The sequence below is a fragment of the Puma concolor genome, chromosome E1 (assembly GCF_028749965.1).
Source record: "Puma concolor isolate L17-30 chromosome E1, mPumCon1.1.hap2, whole genome shotgun sequence".
NCBI lineage: Eukaryota > Metazoa > Chordata > Mammalia > Carnivora > Felidae > Puma > Puma concolor.
This window is the reverse complement of record NC_141680.1, coordinates 19398144-19420889: the sequence shown is the minus strand read 5'-3', so window position 1 is coordinate 19420889 and position 22746 is coordinate 19398144. Positions and strand designations below refer to the sequence as shown.

The 22746-nt window shown below is 53.4% G+C and overlaps 1 protein-coding gene across 2 annotated transcripts in view; it reads right to left on the bottom strand.

Annotated features, from left to right (window-relative positions):
* Positions 1–1557: 1557 nt before the first annotated feature.
* The window catches only part of NOS2 (nitric oxide synthase 2), a 70021-nt gene continuing 48832 nt past the window's right edge, over positions 1558–22746 (bottom strand). For both annotated transcript variants that reach the window (XM_086686533.1, XM_086686534.1), the window contains 19 exons: positions 22600–22739; positions 21055–21229; positions 20859–20960; positions 17315–17509; positions 16289–16371; positions 15758–15902; positions 14923–15027; positions 13715–13764; positions 13146–13320; positions 12252–12384; positions 11177–11255; positions 10223–10404; positions 7953–8116; positions 6715–6922; positions 4860–4947; positions 4285–4406; positions 3827–3975; positions 2717–2911; positions 1558–2162 (listed from right to left, as the gene is read on the bottom strand). In XM_086686533.1, the coding sequence (XP_086542659.1) occupies positions 2043–2162; positions 2717–2911; positions 3827–3975; positions 4285–4406; positions 4860–4947; positions 6715–6922; positions 7953–8116; positions 10223–10404; positions 11177–11255; positions 12252–12384; positions 13146–13320; positions 13715–13764; positions 14923–15027; positions 15758–15902; positions 16289–16371; positions 17315–17509; positions 20859–20960; positions 21055–21229; positions 22600–22739 (2610 nt within the window). In that variant the 3' untranslated portion in view covers positions 1558–2042. The remainder of the gene's footprint in view (positions 2163–2716; positions 2912–3826; positions 3976–4284; positions 4407–4859; positions 4948–6714; positions 6923–7952; positions 8117–10222; positions 10405–11176; positions 11256–12251; positions 12385–13145; positions 13321–13714; positions 13765–14922; positions 15028–15757; positions 15903–16288; positions 16372–17314; positions 17510–20858; positions 20961–21054; positions 21230–22599; positions 22740–22746) is intronic.

The window sequence follows — 22746 nt, the reverse complement described above, 5'->3', positions numbered from 1 at the left end:
TTCTGGAGTCTCTGGAGTTGGGGAAGTTCTGGGCAAGGACAACGGGAGGAGAGAGCATGGGTTCACTGATGGGGTGGGTCCTGACATCCACATCTGCTCCCAGTGGGTCCCTCACACACCCCACATGGGTGGGACGAAGCAGGTTGGGCTCGGGCCTCCTGGGCAGGAATCTGTGATGCAGGAAGCTTGGTAACAGGCCAACCCCGCAAACAAACAAACACTGCAAGGGCTGGGCCAGAAGGCCAGATGGCTTATCAGCCCCCTGTGTCCCAGTGGGAGGAGATGGCAGGTGTGGTCTCAGGAGAAGCTGACTCAAGTGGACACCTGTCTGTGTCGTTCCACTGTGGGTCCCAGCATTCGGGGTTAGGGTACAGTGGGGAGAGTGGCTCAGTGTGGGGGGCTCCCTACCAGCCACTGGGCCGGCGAAGGAAGGCCGGTTCAGTGCCCACATGATGCCAACTCAGCCTGCTGACTCCATCAAGAATCCAGTGCTTCTGGAACCGGGCTGGGGCTCAGAGCATCGGCCTCAGACCAGCAGCACCGGCGGCAGCCGGGAGCTTATTAGGAAGGCAGAACGCAGGCCCGCCGAAGACTTCCAGAATCGGTCTGTGTTGTGACAAGACGCCGGTGGTTTGCGTGCATCTCCGAGGGGACAGGCACTGGTCTAGGTGACCGCATTCTCGACCACATTGTTCAGGTGCGTTGCTGGGACACTGGGGGCTGGGGTGCCCTTTTGTCCCATTCTCACCCCATCTGAGTAGGGGGAGGGGAGAAGTGAGCCCAGGAACCAATGAAGCAAAGGCCAAATCCAAGCTGGGAGCTGGATTTTTCCCACACCTCTCAGCCCCTGGCTAAGTTCTTTTTTTTTTTTTTTTTTAAGTTTATTTTTTGAGAGCGAGTCGAGAGGGACAGAGAGAGAGAACTTCAAGCAGGCTCTGTGCTGCCAGCACAGAGCCCGATGTGGGGCTTGAACCCACAAAGCTGTGAGATCATCCCCTGAGCCAAAACCAAGAGCCAAGTGACTGGGTCCCCCAGGACACCCAAGTTCCTTCCTTAAAGAATAAGGCTCAGTCCCTGAAGAAGTCTTCCCCGTGGAAGACACGTGCCCTTCACTCACTGCCACGGCTTTGGCACAGTCCCACCTCACCTGCTTTGTCACCCAGGTGCCAAATTATTATTGGCCAAACTCTCATGAAACAGGCGAGCCCAGAGCAAAACACAGCCGCCTTCTAGAAAGGGATCGTGGGCGAGGCCTTCACCAAGGGGCTGGTACCACAGGCAGCGGTGCATCCCCCACACACCCCGTGTGAGACATGCCCCGTGAGTCACCGCCCACACCCCATGGGTGATCTTGCTTCCTCGCCCCCATCACAGGTCTTCAGATGGGCACAAAACTCCACGTTCTGCCTCATACCTGGCGGCCATTTCCGAGAGGTGGCGTGGTCAAACCAGCATGTCCCTCTGAGGGGGATTTTTGTCCAGGCTGTGCCACCCACCAGTCCCCAACTCTGTGTGACGGAGTGGCTTTCCCTACAGAACACCCACACTCACGTACAATGTGGTTAAAATAAAATGTATTCCATATAAATATCTCCATCCAGGAGTCATACAGGGACGGCCCGAGCGGCCCTTAAGGCTGGAGGTTGTTTTTTTTAAATACAGAGGCATAAATAACTGTACAGTGGGGAGCTAAATACAGGGTGGCGCGATAGCGCCTCCTGGCGGTCACGTAAAGTGGTGCAATCAGAAGAAGGTTCATCCTTGTCACCCACCAGGTGAGCCCGGCACAGCAGCTTTAGTCTTCAAGGGACCCAGGAAGCCCCAACTCTCCATTATCCGGGAATGGTGGGCTCAAGGGAGACCAGAGGTTCCACTCGGTCCAGGCTGCTAGCCGGCAGCAGGTCACGTATAGGGTTTGGCGGGGAAGGAGCTGGGGAACTAAGACGTGAGGCTCCGGGCTATGATTTCCTTTCATCTCTCCGGGCCCTGTGACCTCAGATAATCAGGAGTCGGCTCCATCATTAAGTTCTGTGGCAGCGACTTTAACTTGTCCCGTGGGCCGCTGGAACTCTGGGATCGCTGGGCTGCCTTGCTGCCCCATCCTTTTTCACCTCGTAGGGAAATACAGCACCAAAGATGTCTTCATGATAGCGCTTCTGGCTCTTTAAGGGAAAGCAGGCCAGCGTGTCAGCTCTGCTGGTCCAGCCGCCTCCCATTCATCAGGTCCAGGCTAGGACGAGCCCCTGGGGCTCCCCTGGCTTCCCTACCACACATACACTCATGAGCCATCTGCCTTCACAACGGCCATGCTTAGGGCACACTTGAATCCCACTTAGGCTCCACCTCCCATCAGCACCTGCGCTGGTGTGAGCCACCCAACCCGCTGTCCCAGCCTGCCTCGTTCTTGTCCCACAAGACGCTCCGGGAAATGTGGGCTCTGAGATAGACACGTTTGGGAAATGCTGCATCCTTTCTCTCCTTGAGGAGTCACGACACACAGCACATTAGCGGCCCTGAGAAGTCTTGTCATAAAGCAACGTGTTGCCTTTGTCTAACTGAGCGGCCAGGCCTTTTAACAGCCCATCTCGCTCTGACCTCCAGTCACCTCTAGGATTCTTTTGAGGTGCAGGACTGTTCTGAGCCTGACTCTCCTAGTCCTGATTCCCTTGCCCGTGTCCTTGATCTGCACCCCTGACCCACACACCAGCCACCGTACCTTAAGTTGGAAGAAATAGTCCTCCACCTGCTCCTCGCTCAGGCTCAGCTTGGCGGCCAGCAGGTGCTTCAGGGTTTGGGCCACATCCCGGGCCATACGCACATCCCCACAGACATAAAGGTGGCCTTGCTCCTCATGGAGCACGCGGAGCACCTCGCTGGCCAGCTGCTGCCTCAGGATGTCTTGAACATAGACCTGAAACCAGAGGACGTGGTGGGTCCAGGCCCCTGCTTCTGGGGGTGAGGCGTGCAGTCAGGCCTGCTGGCCAGGGGGAGGCAGTGAGGGGACATGCTGGGCTGCAGGGTGAGGACCCGCCCAGCTGGGACCTTGCCTAGGGATCAGGCTCAGGATAAGGAGGTACCCTGGCATCCCGCCCAGCTCTGGCCTGGGCTGGGGCCAGAGAGAGGAATGTTGACCCCTCAGCCCTGCCCTCAAGAAGCTGACAATTCAGTGAGGCTCCTGCATTTACTTTGAATTCACCATGCTTCAGAGAGGCATCTATCAAGCCACTTCCCCTGCCTGGGCTCTGAGGCCCACCTGCCTACACCCCAGTAAAGGGAGCCTCTCAGTGCAGAGTTCACGGAATCCCCATTGTAATTCAGAGCAGGGCACAGAACCCTGGGCTCCCCAGTTATACAGAAACCTAGGAGTCTCTGCTCTCGTTCCACACAAGATGCCCAGTGACCCTAGCACTGGACACAGAGCACCGTGGCTAGAACAAATTCACAGGGGCTGAGGCAAGGGTCTGTCCCGACTCCCCAGGGCGGCAGAGACCGTCACCGGGGCATGGTGTTTGGGCATAAAGCCAGCCCGGACCACTTCTTCCCAGGCAGCTGTGTATCTGAAGGGAGCACTTTTAGTCAGCTGGGCACTGGGTCTAACCTACCAGGTGACCTGCTTTGTCCTGAATGTCCCGGGGACCCTCTCTTCTCCTGACAGAGTGAACATGATAGCTTCACAGCATCGCTTTGATGGTTGTGTAACCGCCTCCCTTTTAGAGCTGAGACGAAGGCTCCAAGAGCAAGGGGCTCCTCGCGGGGAGCCGCCGCGGCACCCACCAGACTGCGCTTTTAATGTCCCACCCACTGCACGGGCAACTGCCGCATTTACCTTGGGCTGGCCAGGCAGGCGAGAGTAGGCTGTGTGAACCTCATGCAGCACCCCCTTCTGGGCCATCTCCAACATCTCCTCCCGATAGAGGTGGTCCTCATCCGGGCGGCGGCACCCGAACACCAGGGTCATGCGGCTGCCCCGGAGCCCTGTGAGACCCAGCAGGCTCCAGTTACCAGGGTGGCCACCAGAGGGCCCAAGGAGCCCGGCAACTGACCTGAATTCTCATTTCACGCCCACAGCTATCCTACCTAGTATTATCCCCACTTTACAGATGAGGAAAATGAGGCCCAGGGCATTCAGATCACTTGTCCACACAGGCTGAGGCAAATGGGAGAAGGGCAAGGAAACGTCTGTGGGCGGTGGCACAACTCTCCAGTCACTGCCGCCCTACTCCTGGAGAGATGCCAGGCCACCTGGTGTCCCCTCCCCGCCTGCCGGAAACCCCCTAACTGTACCTTTGTGCTCAGCATCATGGAGCCGCTGCTGCCAGAAGCTGCGGAAGGGGGCGATGCCTGTGCCAGGCCCAATGAGGATGCAAGGTTGGGAGGGGTCCTCAGGGAGCTGGAAGCCGCCGGCACTAAAGGGGACAGATCAAGAGGCCCAGTCCTCAGACACCCTGAGATGGATGCACACACTGGACAGGGGCTGGGGAACTGGGGTGCAGCTGGGGGTGGTGGTGGTGTGAGGGTGGAGGAGACAATGAGCTCAAATGTGATTTCCCAAGTCCTGTAGGCTGCCTCATTTCCCCTGCCCTGGCACACCATCTCCTCGCCCTGGGCTCCTTTTGAAAAAGGCCTGAAACTCATTGTTCTCTAGATCCCCACCCCGACTGCTGTCATCTCTGTCTCTGCTGGAGATCTGGCTACGCTCTATTGCCAGGGATAGAATGGAGAGGCCCAGGGGGACCCCAATGCTTTCTTCATGGGCCATGGGGCCCAGCATGGTACCTAAGTCCCAGATCACTCCCCTTCAAACCAGAACTCCCAGGGACCAGTGGTCCCACCAGGGACAGAGTGGAGGGCCTGTTTACCTTCTCACAAAGCAGGGTACTGGGTCTTGGGGCTTCAGGCTGCTGAGCCATGTGCTGCAGACGCCGTGGTGCAAGGGACCTTGGCCATCTGCAAGGACAACACAGACATGACCAACATCATTCCCCACGCCCTAGGGGTGAATTGTCCCAGAGGCTCTTCCCACACCAACGAGCCTCCTGGAAGTGTCCGCTGAGGCACTCTGTGGGCTTTAGTGAGGGGGCAGTTCTCCTGGTCCTGCGGTCTGCCCTCTATGCAGCCAGAGCTGGTGAAAACTGAAACGTACTTAGAGAGTTTGCAAGACTCTCCCCTTTGCCACTGCAGAGTCTCAGAGAAAGAAAGTGACTTGTACAAGGTCACTCAGGTAGCAGTAAAATGAGGCCACAGCTCAGGTTCCCTGACTCCTACTCCAATGCTCCTTCCAAGAGTTTCTCCAGGGACCCTCCCAGCCCATCACTCAGCTCCGATGATATAGCACAAAGTGGCCCTGCAGGGTGGCCACAGTCACTGCCCCACAGTGTCTTCATGAGGTAAACCCCTTGCTGGTAGGAACCCTGGGTGACAGACAGCCCCCTGAGCATTCTGGTCTGCTGTGATATCTCACTGTCTCCCCAAGCGGCCCCTCCTGGGCCTGTGGAAACCCCTACTTTCTCTGGTTTACATTCCCTTCCCAAAGGCCCAGCATTTAAAGCTATCCCAACCAACTCGAAAAGTCCCTTTTTTCCTCTGGATGGAATCTTGCTCTCACAAGGTGTCCCCACCTCCCCTCTCCCTGCCTGAGGACTGAGACTTGGCCTGTGTAGATGTTCTCGAACAGAGCAGACAGAGTCTCTGCCCAGTGTTTAGAAACCATGTGACTATGCTTTTTACCTGGCTTTACCAACCCAGGCAATGCTCAGTTACAGGGTACAGTTCACCCAGCACAGAGGCCCAAGTCCAAGTAGACAAGGTTTTGGACCTTCCAGTCTATGTTAGCCCATCCTCTACCCTCTGCCCTCAGAGCACCCTGCATAATGACAACTGTCCATCACTATGAGTCTCTCTTCACTGCCCCCTCTAGATGGGACGCTCCATGAGGGAAGAAGCTACGTGTTGTGTTTCCACATCCACCACCAGGCCAAGCATAGATGGATATGAAATAACCATCGCTGAATAAGTGAATGACTGAGTGAACAATCAAGGCATAATCACCCCTGTACCCAGGCTAGACTATCAGGAAATGAAGAATCGCTGGGAAGTATTGGGTGCTTTCGACATTTGATCTCATTAAGTTGTCCCAACAGTAGTAGGGCAGTAGAGTGAAGAAGGGAAGACTCAGCAGTCAGACTGCTTGGGTTCGAACCTCAGTTCTCTATTTGCTAACAGTATGACTTTGTGGCTTAACCTCTCTGTGCCTCAGTTTCCTCACCTGTAAAATGCAAACAGTCCCCATCTCGTACGGTTACCGATAATACATATACAAAAGGGTGAGCTCAGTGCCTGGTTCGTAGTAATCTCTCCCACACACCTCCTATTGCTATTAACACTCTGGGAGGTAGGGGTTTTTGAAAGTTTGTTTACTTATTTTGAGAGACAGAGAAAGCATGAGTGGGGGAGAGGCAGAGACAGAGAGAGAAGGAGGGAGAGAGAATCCTAAACAGGCTCCACGCCGGCACCTTAATGTCAGGCTTGAACCCACAAACTGTGAGATCATGACCTGAGCCGAAATCAAGAGCCAGACGCTCAACTGACTGAGCCACCCAGGCTCCCCTGGGGAGTGGGTTTTTAACTGCCGAGGAGACCACAGTTCAGAGATGTTGAACGACTGCCCAGTAAACAGCAGAGCTGGACTGCTCCAAAGCCCCTGCCCAGCCTTACCTCGGGTGCGGTAGGTGAGCACAGCCACAGTGAGGTGGACCTCCGTGGGTGCACAGGCCCTGGAGGAGCTGATGGAGTAGTACCGGGGTTTCAGAATAGGCAGCTGGGAGAGCAGGAAGCCAGCAGATACCCGCAGGGATGGGAACTCCTCCAGTACCTCCAGGAATGTGGGGCTGTTGGTGAACTTCCATTTGTTGTACTCTGAGGGCTGAAAGCCAAGGGCAGTGTGAGTGACTTCTGGCACTTGCCCCTCCCGGAGGCAGAAGGCTGTCACAATCCAGCATTCATTCATTCACTCATTCACACCCTCAACAAACATTTCCGAGTGCCAGGCGCTGTCCAGGGTGCTGAGACTACCAAGCTGGAGAGAAAATCGTTCCTTCCTGGAAGAACTCAGGTCAGTGAGTAGCATTAACCTGATTTGTGTGCTTAGAACTCCACCGTTGGCTCCTGGTGGGCAGGAGTCAAATTTTTATTGTAATCTAACTGTGGACAGAGCTCTGGAATCATACACACCTGGGTTCAGATCTTGACTGGACGCCCTTACCAGCTGTGGGATCTTGTCCCAATCACTTAACCTTTGTGAAACGAGGATGGCATCATCTATTTCATGGGGATATCGAGAGACTTAAATGCAAGAACATGTGCCAAGTTAGTACAGTGCAGTGGAGGTGGTGGGAATCAAGACAATTAGCGATAAACATGATGGTAATAATGCCATCCGGTGCCTTTGCAAAGGCATGGGCCTAGAAAGCTGTCAGTGAGTTAATGCATCCTCTCATTAATTTATTAACTCAACCACCTGTTACTGTGTCTATTTATCCATTCATCCTCACCATCCATCCTCCAGCACTTCCTAAGTTTCAGGCTTATTCCAGGTTTTGGGAATATACAAAGCCAAGACAATAATGGCTCCCTTTTCTAGCCCCTTATCTTATCTTATCTTATCTTATCTTATCTTATCTTATCTCATCTCATCTCATCTCATCTCATCTCATCTCATCTCATCTCATCTCATCTCAGGTAGTGTCCTGCAGACACTAAGAAAAATTAAGATCACTCAAAGCAACTGTGTCCTAGTGATGGGATGGAGGGGATACAGACTTCACACCAGCTTTTGACAAGTCTCACTCTGGGAAGCTAGGTAGGATTTCCCCTTGGAGGTTAAACACTAGCTCTGGGTTCTGGTTCCCCTCATCCACCCTGCCCTTCCTTCACCCACCAGCCCCAACCTTCACCTGGCACAGGATCTCCAGCCTCTGCCTCTCTGCCTCTTCTGTGGCCAGCTGTGCCAATTTGCGGAGCAGCAGCTGGGTTGGGGGGGTGGTGATATCCAGGAAGTAGGTGAGGGCCTGGCTGAGGGAGCACGGGGGCAGCCGCTTGTCTCTGACCCAGTAGCTTCCTGGATAGGGAAAGAAGGAGTCAGGATGGCAAAAAAGGCCCCATTTAGGTTTCCTGAAGGGTGATGAGGCCTCTGGGGAAAACACCCTCCACCCTCCAGCTGCAGGGAGAGAAGACACTGAATTTCTGCCTTCAGGAACAGCAGAAGTGTTCACGTGCCCAATTCACATGCAAGGAAGTGGTGCTCAGAGTTAGGGCTGCCATGGGAGGCTGACCAACAGCTCTCTAAAGGGTACCCAAGTTAGCACAATCCTGAAAACTTAACTATGCACCAGAGTTCAGTCCCTCTCTGGTTCAGATCTGTACTTTAGCAAAACAACCATAGGTGAACTACAGACTCACAGTAACTAAATTCACCAAAGACTGATGTACACCCCTGAGGCCAGTTATGCATTTACAGAAAAGCCCATGACTTCAGTCCCCTGGGGCTATACCAAGAGGTACTGGGTGAGCAGCAAATCAAAGTAAAGTGGCAAGTCCCAAGGAGTCCCAAGAGGCAGTATGCAGGGCCGTCATAGTGTGGACCCTGGAGCCAGTACACATGGGTTCAAACTCTGGCTCCCCACTTACTAGCGAGGTGACTGAACACAACCTTGGGTTCTGTCTCTATAAAACGAACGCAATAACAAAACCTGTCTCGCTGGATTTGTATGACCATTGAATGGTATAGTGTACGTGTAATAGTATGGTGTTGGGCACATACATGTTCAATAAATATTAGGTAAAAATATTCGTACTATGTTATTTCATCTAGACCCAAGGCCTGAAGAACTACACATCTGTCTTCCTGCGTCACAAGACATTCTCCTGGACAGTGGGGGACAATGCCACACTTTGCTTCTCTGACCCTCCTTTTCCTATTGTGGCCACTCTCTTTAGGGGCACACATTCTTTGGAGGTCTGATTGTCACTCGGGCCAGAGGGCCATTCCTATGGGCTAGGAGGCTTGCAAGTGTTGATTTCATTAGTTTATCTCTCCTAGTGCCTGTCCCCCACCCTGTGCTGTGCTGACCACACAGACTGGGCCTCACCCTAGCAGGGGAAGGGGGTGCTCCCGACCCTCCCTAGGACAGCGTCCTCTCCCAGGTGAGGATGACCAGGAGGAGACTCACTCTCCCTGCCACCCACAGTCTGCCGCTGCCCATCATCCGGGTAAGGTGGGGATAAGTGAGGCCTTCGATGGGTAAGCAGTGTGAAAGCAGAATGCCATGAACATGCAAGGAGGTTATGAACTTTGGGATCCAGGGACACTCTCAGGGCACATTAAGCTCCTTCTCTGAGCTCTGGACAGATGTTCACAGCCTGTAGGGAATGGACATCCCTCTGCTTCTACATTTATTCGGTGCCAGGAACGGTGGTGAAGGGGGCATTTGCACCTAATCATCTGGTCTTACTACAACCTTACAAGGACAGCTCCTTTGTCTTCATTTTAGAGACAAGAAATAAAGCCTCGAGAGGTTAACTCCTATGCCCAAGGTCACATAGCTAGGAAGTGATGGATCAGGGACTTGAACCTTCAAAGCGCAGCATTTTTACACTGTTCCCACATTTCTCCATTACGTCATCAGGCAAACTGCACACACATGTCTACTGTGGGGACTGAAGAGACAGGGCATGTAAAATGCTGGCATCTAGTAATTACCCAACAAATGCCAGCTGCTACTGTTATGATGAGGATGAGGATGAGGATGAGGATGATGACGGTGATGAATATTCTTGCCTATCTGCCTCCTGTACTCGGTAGTGAGCTTTCTGAATGCAGACATTGAGCCTCATTCGTTTTTGTAGCCCAGGGCCTGCCTGGTATATAGATGTGACCGGTTGAAATTTCAATGGAAAAATAAATGAATCCATCATGAACAAAAAAAGTGGCTGGGTGAGCAAAAGAACAAAGGGAAAAAGACTCCCCAGTCTCTGGGGTTGGACAGATAGTCCCAAAGAAGCGTCCCTTCCATTGGCAAAGCTGCACGAGTATGGGCTTGGGCGGCCCAGCCACTCAGCAGGGAGGACAGGGCTAACTGCCCACAGCGCAGGCGTGGGACCGGCCCACCAGCAGAGTCGGGGAGGTTGCCGGGGGGATGCTGGGGCCACCGTGCAGACGGCTCACCGCTCTCGCTGAGGGTCTCCAGGTGCACCGGTTGGTGGGGCGCAGGGCCGTCCACCACTCGCTCCAAGATGCCTTTTACCAGAGCCAGCTGGTTGCCTGGGAAAACCCCGAGGTGCTCTCCAGGCAGGTAGCTCAGCCGGTGGCTGTCCTCACAGGAGAGCTCCACCAGGAGGGTGGTGCGGCTGGAAAGGGGGAAGAGAAGCCTCTGGTGACGCCACCAGGATTTCCTCCAGAGGTCCTGATGGCCGGGCCAGCTTCCCTAGGAAATGTGCCCTTTCATTTTCCTGCCCAGTTCCATGAGCATGGGTCACCCACAGCCCCTGAGGCTGCGGTGCTCAGGAGGGCCTGGGGCTTCTCTGTGGGGAGAGGGTGGGCTGCACCCTCCCCACATGACGGTCCTGAGCCACACAGGCTTGACCACACCCTCCGCCTAAAGAAAGCATCCCCTTAGGAGATAGTCAGCATTAGGAAAAAAATCCTTCTTGTCCCCGGCACAAATCTGGTTCTTCTCGGAACAAAGCCTAGTTTTCCTAATGAATGGGGAGGGGGAGGGAGGACAGCACAGACAACCTACAGGGAGTCCAGAATACTCATTTCTCCTGGCAGGGAAATGTCCTTCCCTGCCAAAAGTTTTCCTGAAAGTTCTTAAGAAAGAGCCAAATGGTTTGAGTTTCTCTTGCCCTCCACCTTTGGTGAAAGGGTTTAGTGACAAAGGACAGGTTGGTAGAGCAGGTGCCTAGTTGTCAAGCTGGGAAACTGGCCCATGGTTAATGGATACCAGACCTAGAGGTGATGGAGGTCACAGGCGTTACCGGTCAAGCTGGTCCTGACAAAGTCATCGTTGCTATTACCAGTGGACACTTCTCTCCTTTCAAAGACTGACTTGCTCTGGTGTTCCCTTCATTAAATTAAATTTGTGGGTCATCACTCAAGCAGGCCTGCAGTCTCCCTTACCTGGATTTCGCACTCTGGAGATTCCGCTGTGATTTGAGCCTCATGGTGAACACGTTCTTGGCGTGCATACTGCCGAGGGCTGTGGGGGACAGAGAGGAAAAAATGGCAAAGTGTCTCTTAAGTGTTGGTGGGGGCAGCCTCCATGTATTTGAGTCAGTTATCCCTGGACACTACCCTTGGGTTGTCCCGCTGTGATGGCAGGGGGGTTTTCTGTCCTTTCTTTTTCCCTGCTGTTTCTGAATCACAAATAAAGAAAGACCCTTGGTTTGACAGAGGGTAGCTGTGCTGCTAAGCGCTGGGAAATGCATGAGGTGCCCAAAGGTGGGGATTTCTAGGCCATCCCCATAGCCTGGTATCTGCAGGAGAGCATAGCTGAAGCCAGGGGTGTCCTAAACATGCAGGAACCTACAGGGCTACTGTACTCATGGTACAAGAAAAGAGGAATCACGGAGGCACAGCGTCAAGAAGGCACCATCAAGAGTTCACAGACGGCAGCCTGGGACTGCTTCTACAAGATGTGGTTTATAATACTTGGCTGCTGTCAGAACTGGACAGCTGGGGCTCAAATCCCAGCCTGGCCACATGCTAGCAACTTGCTTCACCTCCCCAAACTTCAGTGTCTTTGTGCCCGTCGTATTTTGTTTTTTAAGTCCCCTCCACACCTAACATGGGGCTCGAACTCACAACCCAGAGATCAAGCATCAGATGCCCTACCAACTGAGCCAGCCAGGAGCCCTGGTCTTTGTGCCCTTCTTACAAGATAGTGTCAGGGTCGCTTAGAGTGGCGTGGGTGAGAAGCCCAGCACAGTGCCTGGCACACAGGAGGCCCTCAGTTGGCGCTGGCTCCCCTTTCTGTCACCCTCCCAGGGCTTCCTCCTGGAATAGGCTTCCTCAGAGATGAAGCAAGCTCTCCAGTGCTGCACCCCAGCAGGCTCTCGGCTGCAACAAGAGGGAGAGGCCTGGAACCCCTAGGCTGGCTGCCTCCGTTCAGAGGGTCCTAGTGGTCTCCTCGAGCACAGACTCCGGCGTCAGAGACCGCCATCCCAGCAGGAAGGGCCGCAAGCCCAGCAGGTACCTTTGTTGAGGTCCAGAGGCTGTGAGTCCCGCACGAGCCTGTAGTGGTGCGGGTCCCAGGTCACATTGGAGGTGTAGAGCTTGGGGATCTGAACGCGGTGCTTGCCTCGCACATCGAACGTCTCACAGGCTGCCTGGAAGAAGATGGGGCAGACCATCATCATGGTCCTCCTCTTCGACATCGTCACCACCATCGGGGCCACCATTTTGTAGGTCCTTACAGATCAGTTAAGTGCTTCCAATAATTACTAAGTACACGGATCTGACTGGGCTGCTGTGTGCACTCGAAGAGGCAGCCAGGCTTGGCACGTCGTCGCTATTGTTTTCATATTATCCTCATGCCCACACCATGAGATTTGATTACCCCCATGTTCCTGGTGTGGGGTCACGTGGAGGCGGCGTGGGCCTGGGAACCAGGTGCTCTAAGCGCCACCGCTGGGTGAAACACTGTTCATATGTGGAGTTCTCTAAAATTGGGGGGGGGGGGTGCGGCCACAGGCAGCAAAGCCCTACTGAGATTCTGACACAGGTCCAGAGGACTCAACCACATGGTCCCTGTCCCCAGGCTCTCTGTGGCTGGGAGACGGAAACAAGACAAAGTCGTCAAGAGGTGACCTGAATAATTAGAGGGGGAAAGATCTTAAACCGAAGCTCTCTAAGGGCAGGGGGGTGTCTCAGCCACCTTCCCCCATCTGGGGGCACATGCTTAAAGTGGAGTTCTGAGGGGTAGAGGGAAAGCAGCAGTGACCTGAGCCTTCAGGCCACACCTAGGACTATGCCTATAGGACCAGGCAGGAGTCACGCCATCCAGGATGGCCGGCGTGAGGTGTCCTGGACATGAGTGGGCTGTGGCATCCCTGTCCGGGCCGGGGGGCAGCTCCAGCTAAGAACTGACCTTGAAGGTTTGCACGGCCCAGCTGCGGAAGGCTTCCTCCTGTCCACTGAGCTCGTCCCCTTCCCCTGTTGGGGCAAGCTGAGAGGCCCCCAGATGGGACAGCTTCTGGTCGATGTCATGAGCAAAGGCACAGAACTGAGGGTACATGCTGGAGCCGAGGCCGAACACGGCATACCTGCCCGAGGAGGACACACACGTGGAGACTGGGGTGAGCCCAGCCACACAAGCATCACGTAGCATTAGTGGCCCCGTAAGGCCAGCTTCAGACACTCCCCCCGCAGCTGGGCACAGGACCGGCCAGCGCATGCCCCCTTCTGGTCCTCCGTAGCTCCCAAGCCTTGTCACCAACTCCTGTGACCAATCCCACGCTTGAGGGACCTATGAGAGGCAGACCTATGAGAGGGACTTGGTTTCCCTGACTTGACCCTCGACATATGCTGAGGACAAGGATCTCTCTGTGCCTGGATATCTTGGAGAAGACCCCCTTACACACAACCAGTTTCCTCCCTGGCACCCAGACTCTAGGTTCATAAGGTAGGGCTTGGACAAGTGGGTGGGGAAAGCCTTACCTGAACTTGTTGGTAAGCTCTTTCAGCATGAAGAGGGATTTTTTCAGTTTCTAGAAAGAGAAAGAACCACAGACTTCTCAGGATGAGATTAGTATAAGTACTGGCCACATCTGGCCACATGTGGTTCAAGATCCACAAACGAAAGTGTGGAGCCAGCTGGCTGGGGCTCAGGGACAAGTTCAGTCTTAGCAACTCATGTGGGCTTGACCCTTGGTGGGGGACCTAGAACAGCCCAGCCCCATCCAGCTCTGGTAGAGGAGGACCTCCCTTACAGCACGGCATCTCCAGAGGGTCTCCTCATGGGGCACGAGCCTCTCTTCCTTTTTGGAACCTGGTAATAATGACAACCGGTCCCATTCTCTCTAAGATTACCCTGATTTCCAAGGGACTGAAGATTATTTTAGGCAGAATGTGACCCAGCAGCAATGGCGTCAAATCACATGGTAAGAAAGTACTCTTTTCTGTAAATTTTAAAAAATTATTCCTGTTTCAGTTACTATTCTTATCTTTATGAAAACCAGGGAGTGTCTTCGCTTGGGGCTATGAGAGCCCGAAGACCTCTAATCTTTGCCTACTACTCATTTTAAAAAACAAAACAAGCCACGGTCAGGCAACAGTACCCAGTTAAAGAACTTTGTTTGGCTTTCATTGGGTTTACTTTTGGTTGGCCTTCCATTCGTGGGAGTGATATAAAGTTTCCTTTAAACATGAATTTTTGAGGGGCGTCAGGGTGGCCCAATAGGTTGGGCGTCTGATTTCAGCTCAGGTCACGATCTCACGGTTCATGAGTTTAAGCCCCGCAGCGGGCTCTGTGCTGACGGCTCAGAGCTTGGAGCCCGCTTCAGATTCTGTACGTATGTCTGTCTCTCTCTCTGCGCCTCCCCTGTGTTTTCTCTCTCTCTCTCTCTCTCTCTCAAAAATAAGTAAATAAACATTTTAAAAAATTAGCATGAATTTTTGAGTTTAAAAAGGTGGGTCAATTTACTTAAAAGTATAGATCATGTCACAGGAAAGGCGTCACATACATATGGTGACAATTATAAAGGAGGCAGCCAAATGGCTGGCACTCGGGCAGCCCACAGGGATCCAAGCGCTCACTTCCAAGTGCCCTCCTTAGGACATGCTGAATCTCCCAGATCCTTTCCCTGTCCCTCTCGGACCCTACCCCGCCCCCCCCGCCCCAGACCACCGGGACCTGGGCCACCCACCTCTCCGTTGCCGGGGGAGTCTCCGTTCCCAAACGTGCTGGTCACCACCAGTAGTAGCTGCTCTTCCTCCAGGTTGCTCAGCTCGTACTGGTCCATGCAGAGAATCTGCGCGGCACCAAGGGTGGACATGAGCCCTCGGTTCCCGGGCTGCGGCCTTCCGCGCCATCCCCGGAAGCCCTGTGCCTCCCTTCCCCCCTCCCAGGAGCCCCCTGCGTCACCTGTCCCCCTACCCCTCCCATGCCCAGCACAGGCGCGGCACAGAGGAGGGGAATGCTTCACGAATGGCCGTCGAATAAACCTGCGCGAACACATCGCTCCCCATCCTCCTCCCCCCGCTCAAGCCCCACGGCCAACACTTCAGCGAATCTCAGGTGAAATGTGTCACAGCCTTGCTGTTCTACCCGGGGCCCAGCCCACCTGACGCAGGAGGCTTCCAATGAAGGATGAACTCCAACACTGAGGGAATGAGGGAGTCCCCCTGTGGGGTTGTTTCATTCGTCTGCATCTTATTCATCCTTTGCCCCCTCGCCTTGAGCACTACAGCCCGTAGTGAAGGTGTTGAGTGACTAAAGTTCATCTACAGCAGCTTGTGGATTTTGACACTTGCATTAGGAAAGTGTTTCTCAAACTGTGTTCCCTGGAACACCATGAAAATTCTATTTGCTGTGTAAGTTTGGGAGCCCTTGGACACCAATCTGTCCTATCACAGATTTACAATGTGCATCAGCACCCCCAAGGCTCTGGGACATTCAGGAGCAGAGTAACCGTTTTAACTTTTACCAACTTGTCTGCACACAGGCAGAGAAGGAGGCATGCGTCCCTCTGAGTTGCTCACCTTGGGGTTGAAGGCACAGCTGAACAAGGCCCCTAGGTCCCGGGCCAGTGTTTCTGACTTTCCTGTCTCCGTCGCAAAGAGGATTGTGGCTCTCACTCGGGACGCCATGGTCTTGCGCATCAGCATGGAGGCGAAGAGCACAGCTCTGTGTAGACAGACAGACAGACACTGTGCTGACTCACCCTTCCAGAGGAACGCACGGGTCACAGAGAATGGAAGAGGGACAGTGTCTAAAGGGTGGCAGTTTGTGGGAAAAGAACTCATGTTTCTTACCAGGTATCGACCTTGACTCCCGGCCCTTCTCCTCCCCTCACCCACTCAACCCATGACTCAGCCCCGTGGGAAAACAGAGGACAGGGAAGGTTGGGACGATGGTGGCAGGCGGTCCCCACGGGCGTCTGGACCTCTGCGAGCCCAACTCCACAAAGACCATCGTTTCTCTTTGTTCCCCGCCCTTCAAGGCCTAGAAGGGCAGGCTGGCTAGAAGAAAGGGCTGCAGGTGAGACGCCAGCGCTGGCCGCTCCCACTTACTGAACCAAGACTTTGAACGGAATCTTTCTTCTCCGGGGTCTCCGCTTCTCATCCTGCCAGATGTGGGTTTTCCAGGCCTCCACCTGCAGAAAAGAAGGCACCTGTGAGGGCAAGGTGGGCCCTGGCTCGGCCGGGGCTTGGGGATGCGAGGGAGCCAGAGGACCCTCTGTGCGCTTTGTGAGGTGGGGGTCCCCGGGTGCCCCGGCAGGGAGGGCTGGGGCTCTGTCTCCCTCAGAGTTGCGGCTCCAGGGTCCAGCTTGGAACTTGCGCATACCGGGTGGCCAGTTGATTTTATTCTCCATTAGTGTCCCCCCAGGAGGAAGAGGCCCCACTTCTCTTTCGTTTTTAGTGCCACTAGGCAGACCATGTGATGTATAGTCCAAACCGGACAGCTTTGAGTGAAATAAGGCACTATGACGACAGGCACACACTGTCCCCGGCAGTCAGTCCCCCTACCTGGCATCTTAAAGTAAGGAGGCTCCTCCCCGAATCTAGCCGAAGCCCTTTATGACAAAAAGTGAACGGGTTTCAATAGGGGATGGTTATGGAATGCATTCTGGGCTGGGCAGAGACCAGCTCACGGGATCCACACAACAAGAACATCAGGGCTCCCATGGGTGAAATGACCCACCCACGGCCATGCCGCTAGGAAGTGGCAGAGTCGCCCACAGGTGTGTCTGACCCTCGAGCCAAACTCTTCACCCTTATGGGATGTGACTGGTTGAGGTGGCGGCAATGGCGGTCACCCTCAAGCTTAAGCCCCATCAGAGCGCTGGACCCCTGAAGGTGAAATAAAAGGTATTTCCTTAAGTCCCACTCCCTGCGGAAATGGACGATTGCTGTTCAGCATCCTGACAAGCATTACAAATAGGCCCCTGTGTCCCCGACCCTGCCCCATGTGTCCTGTGTGAGTGAGCGTGAACGTGCATGCATACGTGTACACACACGCATGCACACCTACACACACACACACATTCTCCACCCCTGAGCTCCCAAGACAGAGAGGGGAGGAAGGCCCTCCCTCACCTGGTAGTAGAAGAAAGGGGACAGGACATAGTTTAACATCTCCTGGTGGAACACGGGAGTGATGCTGCCAGAAATCGGGGGCACCAGCCAAATCCAGTCGGCAGGACAGCCCCCTCGGGACCGGTACTCGTTCTGCATGTACTTCATGAAGGACTCCGCAGCCGAGTGGTGGTCCATGATGGTCACGTTTTGCTTCTGAAGTAGGAGGAGGCAAAGAGGGGGGGTTGAGGCAAGGGAAGGGGGACTCGGGAGCATGGTCTGTCAGCGGGGCTCCCAAGGTCAGTAAAATGTGACAACAGTTCCTCCTGGCCACCTCCTCGCTGCTGAAAGTAAATACCCAAATGGAAGGCACTTTCAGAGCCTCCAAAGGAGCCCCAGAAATCACCACAGTCATAGTCGGCCCAGAGGTCACATGGTGGGCCCCCCCCCCTTGGCCCTCTAGGGACAGAGTCAGCTTCTCAGGCCACGCCTACAAGTCTCCCCAAACTCCCCACAAATGGCTCCCTCTGGATGTGGACAAATCCAACCATAGTGTCTTTTTGCCACTTGTTAGTACTGAGAGTTCCAGGAGTCACTTCCCTGAGGATGGGGCTCTCTCAGCCAAGAAGGAACTAGACATCTCTGAAGAGAACTAAGTGTTGGGGAAACGGCAGCATATGGAAGACAAGTCAGCACAATGTCCCACATCCTAAAGTTAGAAGCCAAGGGGGTCTGAGCCTTCCTGGAATGATCCAACAAAGGCAGCCACACCCCTCAATGTCTGGGGCAACTCAGTCAGGAGACATTTGTTTAATGTCATGATTCAAACTTTGGCCTCTTATTAGCCATGTGACCTTGAGCTATTAGTTCCTGAACCTCACTAAGCCTCAGTTTCCTCAAATGTAAAATGGGGTTGATAACAGTTTCTACATTGTAACATTGCTGAAAGGAGGCAATAAGTTAACACAAGTAGGGGCACTTGGGTGGCTCAGTTGGTTGAGCCTGACTCTTGATTTCAGCTCAGGTCATGACCCCAGGGTCATGCAATCGAGCCCTGCATTGGGCTGCAAGCTGAGTGTGGAGCCTGCTTAAGATTCTCTCCCTCCCTCCCTCTCTCTCTCTCCCCCTCTGCTCCTCTCCCCTGCTCACACTCTAAGTAAATAAATATAAACAAATAAATAATTTAAAAACTCTAAAAAAAAGTTAACATAAGTAAAGCACAGAATGTGTGCAATAAATGTTAGCTGCTATTATTATTTCTATCTATCTTTATCTATTAATGCCAGGCACTGCATAAAGCACTGGCATTACAGAGGTGAGAACGTGGCCCCTTTTCTGCATTAGATTATGCTCTAAGGAGGGGAGGCCATTTTCATGTGGTCTGATACAAGGTACAAGGGAGGTGAAGACAGGTGCTGCTGGAGGGCAGAGGGGGGTAGCCCAGACAGAGGCCTGGAGGAGAAATAGGGGACTCCAGAGACTGCATCTAAGAGTAGACAAGTCTTGAGAGACAGGCACAAGTTGGGCGATGGATGGGCATTCCTGGAGGAGGACACTGCCTGAGTCAAGGCCAGAAGCACAAGAGGAAGGAGCCTCCTGATGGAGGACGCAACAGGCCTTCTAAAATCTTACACATGTACAAGCAGCTCCTGGGTGCCAGGACACTTTTGAGCTGAGAAGCTGACAACGATAATAATAAATAACAGCAACAATAAAACAAATACTTACTGAGTGTTCACTATGGGCCAGGCAGCACAGCTAAATGTTTTGCATGCATTTTCATTTAATTCTCACAATAACCCAGTGAGGGAGGACCTATTATTTATCCCCGGTGTACAGATGAGGAAGTTTATCCTGAAGGAGGGTGACAAGGAAGTCCTGGAGACTCTCAAGCAGTGGGGGGGGACGTGGTCAGCATGGTCGGGAGACAGTTGAGGATCGGCAGATTCTCTGGGACGTATCTGCATCCTGCAGTATCAGGCCTGGTGCGCAGAGCCCCCAGGAGTCAGGATGTGTGGTCCATGGCCAGCGGGGTCCTTCTGAGCTGGGCCAGCCCTGGGGGGGTGGTGCTCTTCCTGTTCCGCCTCTGAACCCCCGCCCACCCACAACCCTCAGAACAATCAAGCACAAGCTTGACCTGCCCTTGGGGTGACCAGCCCTGGGAAACAGTGTGATTCTAAATATTTACTGGATGTTTGTTTAATGTCAACTCCCCTTCCCACTCCACCAGGAAAAGGTTTTTGCCTATTTTGTTCACCACTCACATCCTGGGCCAAGCCCAGTGCCTGATTGATGCAAAAGGCTCAAAGTACTTGGCTGAATGAATGAATGAGCATCTTCCTAATGATCTGTCCCCAGGGTATCTGCCAGCTTTGTGGAGATGGTTTCAGCCTCTAAAGTAAAATATCCACACATCCCCTGCCTCCTTCCCAAAAGGAAGGAGAGTGATCATATGAGTAAGAGCAGCAGACAGACCAGAGGGCTCAGTCCCACATGAGAACTGACCTGTGCATGGGCCCAAGGGGTGGGTATATTCACTCAGTATAGGGAAGCAAGAGCAGCGCCTGCCCATGGGGACGTGGGCTCTCGTTTACTCACTCAAGTTCATAGTTTTTTCAGTATCTGCCATGGCCACTCTTCTAGACTCTACAGGTAGAGCAATGAACAAGAGAGGCAATGCCCAGCCCCAACAGAAAGGCAAGAAGTAGATGTACTCTGTCACGTCAGGAGCTAATAAGAATTCTGAAGAAAAATAAAGACAGAGGTAAAAGAAGAAGAGAGAGGGACAAGATGGAGGTGTGGGAAGGGTGCCATCTACACGGCATGGTCAGGAAGGGCTACTCCAAGGAAGTGAATAGACACGTGGATGAAGGGAAGGACCCAGTCATGGGATGATTTGTGGGAGGAGTATTCTAAGCAGAGGGGAAAGCAAGTGCAAAGGCCCTGAGATAGGAACCGTCTTGGTGAAGTTTGGAAAACAGCAAGAATTCCAGAGGGACCAGAAGAGTGGCAGAGGATGCAAGCCTCACTGGAGTGGCTAGAGGATGAGGAGGTATAGCGAGACCTTATAGTGGTTTGGCTACACAGGAAAGCAAGAAAACAAGGTGGTAGCTGGGGGACTTATTCGGCTAGCTGGTCAGTTATTTCTCTGAGACGGGAACCACTATAGCCTGTTGGTCATTGCTGAAAATGATCCAGCAGACAGGAAGACACCAGTGATACAGAAGAAGGGGGTCAGTTTTCAGGAGCAAAGTCCTTGAGCAACTGACAGGGAACAGGATTCAGTGCTCAAGCCCTGAAATTGACAAGGACCGACAGGTCTTGAAAGGTAAGGAGCTGCCTGTTGCTGGAAGCACTCAGTTTACACGAGAAGCGCGAGAGCGAGTAGGAGGGCTTATAGGTCTGTGCACCCCCAGCACCTACCACAGCGCCTGGCACAGACCGGGTGCTCGCTACTTGTTTGAGGCGTGAGGAAATGGACAATGCTGTCAAGGGGAGAGCCAAGCATAAGATGACCGGAGACGACCTAATCAGAAAGTCTCCAGACCCACAAAACACGACATACCTGGAAACTGTGCAGCACGGCGACGTTGATCTCAATGACAGCCCGGTCCTTCCAGAGTGAGGCCAGCTTGTGCGTTTCCAGGCCCATCCTTCTGCCCACTTCCTGCGGAGGCAGAGCGATAGGGTGAACTGGTGCCCGGGACTCCTCCTGCACAAGCCCACGTCCACGGTTGGCCCCGCCGGACGGGCCTCATTACCTCCAGGATGTTGTAGCGCTGAACGTCACAGAAGTCCCGGACCCCGATCTCCGTGCCCATGTACCAGCCGTTGAAGGGGCACCCTGGGAACTCCAGGCCACCCACCTCGAGCAGCATGTTGGCCACGGCAGGCAGGGCATACCACTTTAGCTCCAGTTCACGGAACCACTCATACCTGGCAGGGAGGCAGAGCCAGTGAGAACTGAGGCCTGTGCTTCTGCCCATCCTCACCACCACCCCCACCAGCACACAAAAAAGCCTTCAGAGAAAGACTCAACTAAGAAAACTCCTTTCCAAGTGTTTTTCTCTGAGTTTATGCAACCTGGAGAGGTGAACTGGGCACAGGAAGTATGAGTCATTAATTAAGCATTCATTTACTCATCCGTTCACGCAAACATATATTGAAGCAACACGTGTGTGACAGGCACCGTGCTAAACACTGAGAGCCCAACATAACATAGCAGTTAAAGACTCTAGTGTCAGAAAGCCCAGGTTCAGGTTCTGCCTTACTGCTTACCAGCTGTGTGACCTTGGGGTGTTATTTAGCCTCTCCGAGCCTCAGTAACCCCACCAGTAAAATAGAGACAACAGCATCCCATTCATGGGATTACTGTGAAGATAACATTATCACTCATTTGGAAATTCATTTATTGCAGAAATATTTATAATTGAACACCTACCATGTACCAGGCACCCTTCCAGGTGTTAGGGGTCTACGGCTGAACAAGAAAGGCAAGATCCCCATTCTCAAAGAGCTTACAGACTACAGTCTAGACTCTAGATGATACACAAGTAAACAGACAAATAAACAGAAAAACAAAAGGAAGGTGATGTGGTAGATGGGGGGTGAGGGTATCTGCTCTTGATAGAGTGTTCACGATAGGCTTCTCAGAGGGGGTGACATTCTGGAAATATCTCATTGTCAAGAAGAAATGAATCCTTTAACTTTCTGAGGAAAAGGCATGTCAGGCAGAGGGAACAGCAAATGCAAAGGCCCTGAGGTGGGATTGACTTCAGTATATTCAAGAGACAAAAAGAAGAGTATATAGCTCAATGCCTGCCACACAGTGAGTCCCAAATATATGGAGGTATTTTGTGATTATGAGAGCTGCCCAGAGCCGGGACTGCTCCAGGAGCCACCATAGCCCTATACTTTCACCACAGTTAGATGAGGGCCAGCTAAGAGAGTTGGCAGGAAGCAAGAGGCCTGGGCTGCTCGGTGTGAGGATATTAGAGCCTTTTGGGGGTCCCTCTCCCAAGGTCACTGCTTCCCAAGTTCTTAGGGCCCCATCCGTCTAAGCCTCTGCTTCTCCCTCGTTATCAACATATCCTCATAAATCTGAGGCCCAAGACCCAAGTCCATGGTTGCTTCACAAGCATTGACAAGGCATGACTTGAAAGCCAGCCCTTCTGGACACCAGCTGCTGCTGGCTGGGCTTTAGGGGAGTGGGAGGGGGGTCTGAGGATTGGGATCTCCCTAAGGAAAAGAATGGAGCATACATGTTAACATACACCCTCAGCACCCATAACATACACCCTGCTTACTTGGGATGTTCCATGGGCACCTCGAGCACGAGGTCAGGCGGGATTTCAAAGAGCTCAGGGTCTCCGCCATCAGCCTGCAGGACCAGAGGCACCACATCAAAGCGGCCGTACTTGGGCTTCCAGCCCAGGTCGATGCACAGCTGGGGG